Genomic DNA, 12,728 nt, shown 5'->3' with positions numbered 1-12,728 from the left:
TTATAGTCAATGTAAAGTAGAAATTCCTTTTGTACCAGACTTAAAAAGGAAGAGTCTCTGGTTCTAATAGTGTAGAATTTAGCAAACAAAACTGTTTAATCATTTATATCATTATGATTGCATTGCACTTGATGTTTCTGTTCCACATCTTCCTTCCCCATGCATCTTTCCCACTTTTCCTTCTCAAGTACATAACCAGAAGTACAAACTGTGTATGGAGGCAGGAGAACCTGTTTTACATATGACTTTCCCTTTTGGGTCTTACTAAGACCCTAGCTGAGTCTAACTACCAGTCAGTGCTGTTTTAAATGAATGTTTTTATTAATTGAAACACAGATTGCAAAGTCATTTGTTTTAAAATTTTGCACAAATAAATCTATGTCCTACTGAATGTGCTTGAGTATATTTGAATACTGAATGAAGTGACTTGTATCAGCTAAAAATAATGGGCACGATAAAGTTCAGAAGCCAAATCAGTAATCTAATATACGTATCTAAGAATGAAAGACGTTCTGATATAATCACGATATCTAATTCACTTATTACTGACTACATATTCTGTAATGCAACTAATTATTATATGATTTTTCCATTATCTAAGCTCTCCTACTTAGTATTTTAAGAATCTAACAAACAATAAATATCATGTTGAAAGTATAGTGATTATAAACATGTGAAGATTTTTATTTTAAAATAATTAGATTCTTACCCTGATCGAAGGCCTTTCCTGGACTCCAAGTGTGGAAATAATCATCCTGAGGAGGAAAATAATGTGAATTGAGTGTATATGAGTAATTAAATTGTAAAGATTCATATAAAATCTAGAATAAAATATGAAATACAGAAGCTGAATACAAACCTCTACTTCCTGTAATGGCAAGCAGCAAATTATAAAATAAATAAATAAATAAATAAAAATAAAAAAAGGAACAAGAGAAAAACAATAGTTATCAAAAGGGAACACACTGTTTACATGTTATAGAAATGTTTTTCAATAAATGTGTTCATTTTCATTGCAAGTCAATGTTTACTATAATAATTTAATTATATTTGGTTGCCATTTCACCTAAATATTATAATGTAATACTTTCAATTGCAATTCAATGTGCAAGAGAACATGGAGATAATTACCCTAAGCTAATAAGCTATAAAAGTATCTTACCAGTTTCCAGTTACACAACTTCATTTTCCACTAGTAAAATAGTAAATGGAACCATCAATACAGCAGCAAAAATACCAAGTGAGTCTGCTGTAGCTCATATAGTATAAATTGACTTTATGTAAATCTGTCACATGATAATTGTTGATATTTAAGGAGTTCATCAAAATGCAATTGGAAGTTTGAAAAAAATTCACACCTAATTAAATCTTGTCTAAAGTTTAAATCTTTGATATGGAAAAGAATCATTACAATATATTTACTATATATACATTTAGTAAATACGACTATACAACACTAAGATGAGGCAATGCATATTGAGAAAATTTTTTTAAAAAGCAAAACACATTGACTCAATCTATTGTATTTACTGGTTTACCACCCTAAAAGCCTTGTAGATGAACTGCATACATATCATATTTTATGGTAGATAAAACAAATTTAACTGTTCAAATTAATAAGCTATATCATATTTTATGGTCAATAAAACACACTTAACTGTTGAAATTAATAAGCTATTTTCACTATAGTAAGAAAGAGTAGTACATCATGGTGAGGCTCCTTGACTAAACGTTTTCTAACTCCACACTCTTAAACCCACTGAAGTCAGGGCATTGGAAATCTACAGAACCCAGGGCATCTAAAAAAGTCAAGTAGAGATTCTCTGAATCTTCTTTCTAACCTCTTTGCTAAAACCCTCTTTTATACAAAGAAGAAAATGTAGCACCTTTTAATTATGGAAATAAATACACTTCCTAACTTACTTATTCAAAAATTTTAAATTTTTAAAAAGCAAAAGCTTTTCCTTATTGTAACTAATCACTCATCACCACATTCTGCATTCCCACCTTAACAATTTTAAATGAAAGAAAAAGAAAAAGAAAAAAAAAACTTCAGAAATCATCTCTGTCAATCTTTTATTTAGGTTGAGATAAGGTTATGTTAAGACAGTGGCATGTTATGGTAGTCTACACTGACAGGTTATGCAATAAATTACCTAGGATCAGGTGAAGGGAAGAAAACATCACTGGATAATTAAATAAATACTGATTGCTTAGGCTCTCTTTAAAATATCTTTGTAAAAAATTATAGAATGAAAGAATTCTTGGGAAATTAAGCTTTCAAATTAAATTCCTCCACTCCAGTCTCAAAACTTTGGCTGAGGACCACAATACACTCATTTAATAACTTTTATTTTTTAAAATTACATCTTAACTATGTGGGGATGATGACTAGCACTCATTCAAAGCATAGAGAGGAGTTGGAATTTCTCCTTGAAGCATAACAAAACAAAACAAGACAAAACACAAAACAAAACTAAACTAAACTAGACAGAATGAGTGGTGGATTTGGAGAACTTAAATTTAAGTCTAACTTTACCACCTATTAGCTGTATTACTTTAGAAAATGATGTAAACTGGGGCACCTGCATGGCTCAGTCAGTTAAGCGTCACCTTCACCTTCAGTTCAGGTCATGATCCCAGGGTCCTGGGATGAGTCTCGCGTCTGGTTCCCTGCTCTGCGGGGAGTCTGCTTCTCCCTCTCCCTCTGCCCATCTCTCTGCCCCTCCCCGCTGCCCATGTTCACTTGCTCACTCTCTCACTCTTTCAAATAAATAAATAAATAAATCTTAAAAAAAAGAAAGAAAATGATGTAAACCTCAGATCCTGTGACTAAAGTTGGGAAAAAAAATACCTGCCTATCTGACAAAGGTGCTGGGGGGATTAGTTATTAAAAAAAACGTAAATATCTGCACAACATCTGACATAAAGGAGCTGCTAATGCACACTTGCTGATTGGAAGCACCAGGTTCATCTCTGTTAGTATCTCTGAGCAACATCACCATTGGACAACCTTTCATTACTGCTAACAAAGTCCTTTAGTTTTTCTGGTTGCTTAGAAAGAACTATGAACTCCTCATAACATTTTTGAAAGTGAACACCCTCCAAAATATTGAACATGAGATGCAGTGAACTTTTTTAAAGCCTACCATTTATAATTGTAGTTAATGCAAGAAGGCAAATTTTCTGCTACCACTTCAGACTCTTCTGAAGTGGTACGGCTATCAGTGACATCCCCCAAGAAGGTGTGGGTAAGTTTTCGCTGCCGTAGTTACTCCATCCATATAAATACCAAATAAAAGTAGAAGAAGGAATAAAGGTGAGGCTGACATCATTAGCACTGAAGCTCAACAATGTGAAAACATGTTTGATACAACACACAGTGTTTGAAATACCCAGCATCTGTACAGATGAGCAGGAATTAAGTGGAGATAGATAGATAGATGATAGATAGATGATATAGATAGATAGACAGATAGATAGATAGATAGATAGATAGATAGATAGATAGATAGATAGAGGCAAAATATAGCCTCAACCATATTTAAATAACTTCCTTCAGAATAACACAATCATCACAACTGTCAGAATGGCTAAAATCAAAAACACAAAAAACAACAAGTGTTGGAGAAGATATGAAAGATGTGAAGATAAGGGCATCCTCATACACTGTTGGTGGGCATGCAAACTGGTGCAGCCACTGTGGAAAGATTTAAAAAGAGAACTACCCTACAATCCAGTAATTGCACTACTGGGTATTTACCCAAATAATACAAAACTAATTTGAGAAGATATATGCACCCCTATGTTTACTGCAGTATTATCTACAATAGCCAAATTATGGAAGCAACCCAAGTGTCCACTGATAGATGAATGAATAAAGAAGATGTGGAATATATATATATACAATGGAATACTGGTCAGTCATAAAAAAAGAATTAAATCATGCATTTGCAACAACACAGATGGAGCTAGAGAGTATAATGTGAAGCAAATAGGTCAATAAGAGAAAGACAAATATCATACAATTTCACTCATATGTAGAATTTAAGATTCAAAACAAATGAACAAAGAAAAAAAAAAAGAAAGACAAATTAAGAAACAGACACTTAACTACAGAGAACAAACTGATGGTTACCAAAGGGGAGGTGGAGGGGGGAAATAGGTGAAGGGGATTAAGAGTGCACATCATGATGAGCACTGAGTAATGTATAGAGTTGTTGAATCACTATATTGTACACCTGAAACTAATATAACACTGTATGTTAACTATACTGGAATTAAAATTAAAAACTTAATAAAAAAAAGTAACCAGTGTTATCTCATTTGAAGTATGCCATTTTCTAAGATTGCTTTACAAATAAGAAATATAAATCTTGGGGGAAATAAAGAATAACATGCTCATGTTAGGTTAGTTTGGGGCCATAGCTATCTAAAAATTTATAATCATAATGTAAACCATGAACCTAGTTCTTTTGGATAAGTCAAGAGCAATGTCAATGTCTGGCCATTGTGGAGATCTGACACAGTTTAGAAAAGCAAAGTAATTAGCCTATCAACTATTTTTAGATATTTTTCTTTGTGTTCTCACATCACTAGGCTTCTTTTTTTTTTTTTTCTGAAAATGGTTTCACCTCATTAAATCTAGGAATTTTGCCAGAATAAGAGATAAAATTATTTTCATGTAGGTGTTCATTCAGGCACAATTCCTTTTGTCTCAAAAAGCTTTGTGTGAATATTTGTTGTTCTCAAACTTCGGTTTAGATCAAAAATAAGCCAACCTGGGATTGAGAAAACAAGTGCAAGAAATGCCCGCAGTTGGAGAAATTCAGGCTCAGAGGACACAAACATATAGGGAATTAGGGAGAATGTTTCTGGCCCCTAGTCCTCTTCACGGGAGGAGAGTCTGGGCCAGAATTCCCACACTCAAAAGATTCCATTTATTCCCGAGGAGCAAGTAAATCAGTAAAAGGTTTATATTTAGGGGAAATATAAAAGACAGGAAGATCCCTAACTTTTAACCTTTCGACAACAATTTTGTTTTTTGATTCAAATCTCTAGAATCAAAGCAAAGGTAAATATAATAAGCTATTGCTTCAATTATTGACAAAAACTTGGTTAGCCTTTTTATATGTACACAAAAGTAAAGACCCTATGATGATACTCATGTGAATCTATGTTGAGGAGTAGAAAGTTAAATTTTCTAGGATTTCTGTATTTTGTGATTATGTTCCCCAAACCTTCTTGTACAAAACTTCAGAATTTCCCTACTAACATTAAGTCTTATTGCTTGCTGTTTCTTTTTTTTTAAGATTTTATTTATTTATTTGAGAGAGAGAGAATAAGAGAGAGAGAGAGAGCTCATGAGAGAGGGGAGGGTCAGAGGGAGAAGCAGACTCCCCACTGAGCAGGGAGCCTGATGTGGGACTCAATCCTGGAACTCCAGGATCATGACCTGAGTCGAAGGCAGTCGCTTAACCAACTGAGCCACCTGCTTCCTGTGTTTCAATAGCTAAGCCAAATCATGAGGCGCTGCTAGTTTTATAAGCTAAAAAATAGCAATGGAAATCTGCTTTTTTTTTTTTGGAAATATGTTATATATTATGACAAACTCATTTACACATTTCACCGTATGATAGGAAGAATGCCTCGTCTAATAGGCCAGTCTATTTCACAAAAGGGGAAAGCTCGCTGTACAGAAATACTTAACACATGATTAGATCACAAGATAGAGTAAATAAGTTTTGTCTAGATATAAAGGAATTATCTATTCGAGACAAACTATCTGCTTCAGGCCCCCAAATGTCCCATTTATTACCCAAGTACCATTCATTTTTCCAAGTGATGTCGTAGGACCCTGAAAGAATTCATTTATAACACTTTGATGAGTCCTTTATTTTTTAGAAAGCACTTTATGCTCCCTGACTCACCACAGATTAGACACCTAAATAAAATGAATTGTGCAAAAGGGCAGTGCCATTGAGCGAATTCCTCAATTGTCTCTGAACATCTCTGCAAATTGAAGTTAAACTCCCTCAGAATATATATGGTCACTTTTACATTGATATACAAAACTTGTAATTCCTTAATATCAGCGAAAGACACAAAAAATACATTGTCTTAATAAATAAAATAAGGACTTTAAAATATTGGGAAACTTCAGGCGCCTGGGTGGCTCAGTTGGTTAAGCGACTGCCTTCGGCTCAGGTCATGATCCCGGGCTCCTGGGATCGAGTCCCACATCGGGTTCCTTGCTCGGCGGGGAGTCTGCTTCTCCCTCTGATCCTGCCCCCCTCATGCGCTCTCTCTCTCATTCTCTCTCTCTCTCAAATAAATAAATAAATAAATAAATCTTAAAAAAAATATATTGGGAAACTTCATTATAACTATAAGGACACTAACAAACAAAGAAATAGAGTAAAACAGTGACTTGAAGTCACTTTCTCTTACCCCATACCAGCAGCTGTTCTATAAGCATCTGTAAGAGGTAAGTGTTTCTAATATCACTCCTATTTTATAGATGAGGAAAATGAAGCAGAGAGAGACTAAGTAATCTACTCAAGCTTACATAGCAGGTTAGAAGTAGAGGTAGGATTTGAACCCCAGAGGTAGGGCCCAGGCCCTGTAGGCTTAAACATTTCTCCATACCACAAATTAGCAACTATGGCCCATGGGCCAGGCCCCACCTGTTTTATAACTGAAGTGTTGCTGGAACACAGCCACAACGATCTTTTTACACCTTGTCTACGTCTGCTCGGATGCCTACCATAGCAGAGTGGAGTAGTTACGACTGAGACCGTAGGCCAAAAAGTTGGAAGTCCTGCCACGCTGGTCTTATACTGAGAAAGACCCTTGTACTACTATCCTATACGGTGCTGCCCCCCATAAAAGAACATTTATTTAAAAATGAGAAAACAATATTCAATGGAATACCTATTTCCGCATAGGGAAACAACATTTTTTGAGGGAAGAAAAAGTGTTTACGGTGTTTAATGTTCCAGATCTATGTGATTCAATCCTCAAATCTTAAAGCTTATAAATTTTCAAGTATTTCATTTCCTCCTTCTGGCCATAAATATATCCTCTAGCTTTGGATATAATCTACAGGTGAGTGGGCCATATTTTCAGCACAAGAAATCAAGGCATATAATTTAGAATCAAGTAATAATATGATTCTCAAAATCTGTATGATATGTTATATTAAAAAATTGTTTTAGGAGCAGGTTACAAATGTGGTATTCTATATGACATCATGATCCTCAATTTAAGTGGAAACCAAGGGATAAATTAAGGTAAAATGCCTGTAGGTATCATGAAAGTGTTTCTAATTCTAGAACACTTCTCAGATTAGTAAATCAAAACTATAGTTATTGTACTTATTGGAGCAAATTGTAAAATATTAATAGTAAAACAGTAGCCAATAGTGCAAATAATAAAGTATTATTTTCCTATTTATTTCATATCCTTTTTGTATTTAAAACAGCACTTTGAGTGCTCATAATTTGTAACTAAAAAAACTACTTAACTAAATATTGAATATAGCACAAATATGACAATTGTTCATCATATCAAATGTAAATAAGGAGCGCCTGGTTGGCTCAGTCGTTGAGCGTCTGCCTTCGGCTCAAGTCATGATCCCAGGGTCCTGGGATAGAGGCCCTCATCAGGATCCCTGATCCGCAGGAAGCCTGCTTCTCCCTCTCCCACTCCCCCTGCTTGTGTTCCCTCTCTAGCTGTGTTTCTCTCTGTCAAATAAATAAATAAAACCTTTAAAAAATGTAAATAAAAATAAATTTATATAATATGAAAATGTTAAACATTGTAACAATGTAAATAAAAATAAATTTATATAATATGAAAATGTTAAACACATATTATCAGTCTGATATAAATCCTTAGCATATTTAGTCAATGAAAATGTAGTACTATTCAAAATATAAGCTAAATACTGTGTAAAAAAAGAAAAGTTAATCATAAATGAAAGCAAACTATTATTTTTAGAATGTGCTATCTTAAGAAACAAAATGTGTTAGTTATTTCATTATTGAATCAAGAATCTATTTCTGTGCTTTTCTTCCTCTCTCACAGCAAAAAATAAGCTCTTCAGACTAAGTAGTAGGAAGAATATATTTATAAGTTAACTCCAGTTACTTCAACTGGGCCCTTTATCATGGTTAATACCTGTGAATACCTTTTTGAAAATATCTATTTTTAAACACAAATTGGAAGCTGTTTTTCTCACTTTGAATTTTCATTTTTGTTTTGAAGGCAATTTTTGTTACTTGGTTTTACTATTATTATTATCACTTGATTTCCTCATATATACATGGAGATTCTAATGCATAGTGGCTATTATCCATAGTAAGAGTGTTTACTTTCATAGCTCACTGGTTTGCAAAATCTTGGATCTAAAGTATGACTTATCTGGCCCTACCAGCTTTGCCTTGTGACTATTATCTTCTCTTCCCTTCTCAGCATTACAGAGAAAGAAAACTTTCTAAAAAAATGAAGCTTTGTTCAATTTAAAAATTTAGTGCTATGGGGGCGCCTGGGTGGCTCAGTTGGTTAAGCGACTGCCTTCGGCTCGGGTCATGATCCTGGAGTCCCGGGATCGAGTCCCGCATCGGGCTCTCTGCTCAGCAGGGGGTCTGCTTCTCCCTCTGCCCTCTTCCCTCTCGTGCTCTCTGTCTCTCATTCTCTCTCTCTCAGATGAATGAATGGAATCTTTAAAAAAAAAAAAAAAATTAGTGCTATGTATATATCTTGGGGTTTGTCCCAATATTTAAGTTTTAGATTTCAGATGTCTTAAAACATTGATGTAACAATAATACCATCAAAAAGTCAACACAGTAGTTTTTTAAAAAATAGCCCAATATACCGGATAGTTACAGTCAGTAGTCAAAGATTATATGGACGATGGCGGCTAAAAAACAGTCCCCAGGAATCCACTTGCTTCCCTGTGCACTGGTAGTAGATGAAACACCTCCTCCCCTCTTCTTAAACAAGGCCATATTGGCTGTCTCTGGCTGCATACTAAATTATGCCACAGTTTAGTGGCTGTTTATTCCGACAGTTTCCAAAGGTCAAGAATCTCTCACAAGGCTGCAGTCAGGATGCCAACCAGGGCTGCATTCTCTTCTGAAGGTCTGACCAAGGGAGGATCATCTGAACTTTCATGCAGTTTTTTGCCAAGTTTTCTTTCTTTCCTAACTTTTGGACCGAGTGCTTCAGCGAGAGATGTCTAATAGAGAAGGTGGCCTCTTTAAAGCTAATTTCAGAATGGCGTTCACTATTGTACTATTTTACTTCTTGGAAGTGAGTCACTAAGTCCAGCTCAAATACCAGGTATGGGCATCACTGGGGGCCGTCTTGAGGTTCTATACCCCAGTGGGGTGCTGGAAACTCTTTTCTTCATTTGACACTTCAGTATTCTAGCGTCAGCATTTTCAAGAAAAGGTTCTTCAAATCTCATTCGTTCTTTAATTTCAGAATTCAGTAAACCTCACTGTACATGCCTGCTCACTATAGAGCAGCGCTTCAAAAACTATCTGTGGTAAAGAATCAGTTTTATTTTTCCAAGTCTACTGCAGAACAAGCCTTTTGTAAAAGAGAATAAGATGAATTACTTGAAAAATGAAATAAAAACAGACACATAAAATACGAACCCAAATTCATTACTATTAGAGTTAATATAATTTGTTTTCCTCTCAAATTGCTATGGCATTTTTTTCAATCCTTACTCCCAATTTCTGTACCTCTTCCACACAGGCTGTAGACCAGCATCCGTCTGTGGACCATACCTTGCACAGCACTGATTGATATAATACGGGGGATGCAGTTAGACATATGTCACCCAAACTTCATGCATCTAGGTTTGCAGTTTTTTTCTGATAAAATGGTGTGAATCCAGTGAATAATAAAATGCCACAACTCCAAATGTCTGAAAATTTTTATCTAATTTGGTAGTTGTAAAAAATTACATTACAATAATATTTTCCTTATGACAAAGGAGAGATAAAATCAATAATATTTTGCTTCTAATTTGCATGTGATCTAGGACACACATCAGTTCATTCTCTCTTGCCTTAGACTATAGTTTTCAAAAAGCAAGAACTATCAACAAATGTAACCATGGGAAAATGTGTCTGCACATTAAAATTTACATTAAAATAAATCACAATAAAATTTTATGACACAGGTGATCTTATAAAGAGTCGTGCATTTTATAGCTCTAATTATAATAAACTACACACAATAGAAACTTTAAATCACCCTTAAACTACACATGATAGAAACCAATACAAAAATTATAATCTGCATGAATGCTAATAGACTCTTCTACAATAAGCAATCTATAGAAAACAAATTTTAAGAACAGCACAAACTGCTTTTATGAGGTGTCCACTAATTAAGTGAGTTCATGCCTCACTGTGAGACTTTTTTTCCACTAAGCACTCTAATTGATCAAATATATAATTAGGAAGTCAGAAAAGGGTGACTTCAGATAGCAGCAGCCCAAAATTACAACCTTTAAATTTATAGTCTTTTTAATAACTTAGATTGCTATTTTACACCCTTTTAGCACCCAACCAGCAAAAATCAAATTACCATAGTTATATCAAGTCCACACATAAGAGACTGAAGTAAAATCTGACACTTACATGTAAAAGTATGCATGAAACTGAGTTGATATTCAGGAAATTGCATTAAAATACACCCATCAAACTCAAAAAAAACAAAAAGTTGTATGGTTGAAATTCACCTGCTTCATTATATATTAAGCAAGCCATTAAATAATATATGCACTTTAAATAATAAAATATGATAATACTCTGTACTTATTTTACGATTTGACAAAAATCAATTTGAAAGGAGAATAATTCTCAAGAAGTATGCATGTATGTATGTACAAACACATACACTTTTCACAATTCTTCAGATTTGCAAATAATCCTACATTGACTACTATTTTGCACTAATACTATCTCATCCTTAAAAAAACACAAAAAGCTATCGCCCAAGTGAGGACTACAAAAATGAAATTCATAAGGAAATGCCCAAGATGTTCTCACCTAATTGCATCTTGTAGCTCAAATCACCAGAATATTTTTAAGAGAACAAGATTCCACTTAGAATAATCTGATGTAAAGCAAGAAATACTATATTACAGGTGTTTTAAGTTTAAGAGAAAGTTTTACACATCTGAGATATACATACAATTCTGCTTCCTTTTTCCTTTTTCTGAATGTACACAAAAATGAACAACTTTTTAATATGGCTCAATGGTAATGTTTAACATATAATGTCTAGTTTTATTGGTGATCTGGGCTCCTCATTTGTCCTTCAATAAGGCCCAAATTTAAGTAAGTTTTAAATAGCATGGAAGAAAAGATTAATATTAGTAACCACTGTAATACATTTCATATATTTGTTTTCATCTTTTATTACACTTAATTATTGTATTGAATCCATTTATAAAAGGAAGCGAGGAAAAAAATGGAAAGAAATAAGGAAGTAAGGAGATAAGAGAGGGAGAGAGAGAGGGAAGGAAAGGTGTTTTTAGGCAAATATTCATGTAACACTTTTTATGTGCCAGGTACCATGGTAGATGGTACATGGTACATGGTAGATTGGCCACTAGAAGATGAAAATACATAGATATAGTCTCTCTTCTCATGTAATTTACAGTCTATAAAGACACAGTCATGGTAGGAACATAATGTATACAAAGTGTTAAATCTGTTTTATCCTGATATAATCAGGGTCAGAGTACATAGCCTGAGAACTGCAGCTTGCAGAAGGGCAAATGGAGGGATGCCTGGGTGGCTCAGTCAGTTAAGCGTCTGCCTTCAGCTCAGGTCATGATCCCAGCATCCTGGGATCGAGTCCCACATCGGGCTCCTTGCTGAGCAAGAAGCCTGCTTCTCCCTCTGCCTGCCTCTGTGCCTCTCTCTCTGATAAATAAATAAAATCTTAAAAAAAAAGAAAGAAAAGAAAAAGGGCAAATGGAGATGTGTCATGCAGAAGCACCAGCAAATTAAAAGACATGCAGGTAGACACAAGAAAGCACAGAAAAGTCGGAAAACTGAAAGTAGTTTCAGAATATGGGATCATAATGTAAGTGTGTATCTATGTGTGCCAGAATCACTTAATCATAAGTGTGTGTGTGTGTGTGTGTGTGTATACGGGTGTAGGAGGATCAGGTATGTCAGAAAGGAATGGTGATGGGGTGGGTAGATAGATACGGTGGCTAAGCAGATAGGCAAATTCATAACCAGATTTGCTACTGCAGGATATATATTTTTTCCTTTACTTGCAGATTCAAAGTCAGTCTAAATGTCTTAAGGTTGTCACATGGCTTCTAGAAACATTATGACATTGGTATATTTGCATGAGTCCTTAATACCTACACAGAGTCCAGAATCATAGAATAATAACAATAAATTCACCACAATTTCTAATAAAGTAATTACTCTATACCAGTCACTCTTTAAACATTGTAATTACCCTGTGATATAGGTATAATTCTTTACCTCAATTTACAGTTGAAGAAAGGCTATGAGACCAGTCTCCCAGCCAGGGACAAACCCAAACCATCTGCTTCTGGAGTCCATTCTCGTAATCATTTTTATTATGCTTCCATTTCCTAAGTTTTAATTTTGTTAATTAATTTCCAAATGCAAGTAGCAATCTGCCATGCAAAATAATTTAGGAATTCCAACCTAATA

General features: G+C 34.5%; 1 protein-coding gene across 1 annotated transcript in view; it reads right to left on the bottom strand.

The window, feature by feature from the left end:
• SPOCK3 (SPARC (osteonectin), cwcv and kazal like domains proteoglycan 3) overlaps window positions 1–12,728 on the bottom strand; it is a 477,033-nt gene that overhangs the window by 321,634 nt on the left and 142,671 nt on the right. Inside the window, exon 3 of the mRNA XM_035022754.1 lies at window positions 710–755. Within this exon, the coding sequence (XP_034878645.1) occupies window positions 710–755 (46 nt within the window). The remainder of the gene's footprint in view (window positions 1–709; window positions 756–12,728) is intronic.

The sequence above is a fragment of the Mirounga leonina genome, unplaced genomic scaffold (assembly GCF_011800145.1).
Source record: "Mirounga leonina isolate KUSES-001 unplaced genomic scaffold, KU_Mleo_1.0 Mir_176, whole genome shotgun sequence".
NCBI classification, from domain to species: domain Eukaryota; kingdom Metazoa; phylum Chordata; class Mammalia; order Carnivora; family Phocidae; genus Mirounga; species Mirounga leonina.
Note: the sequence above shows the minus strand (reverse complement) of the source record. Positions and strands in the feature narration are given on the sequence as shown.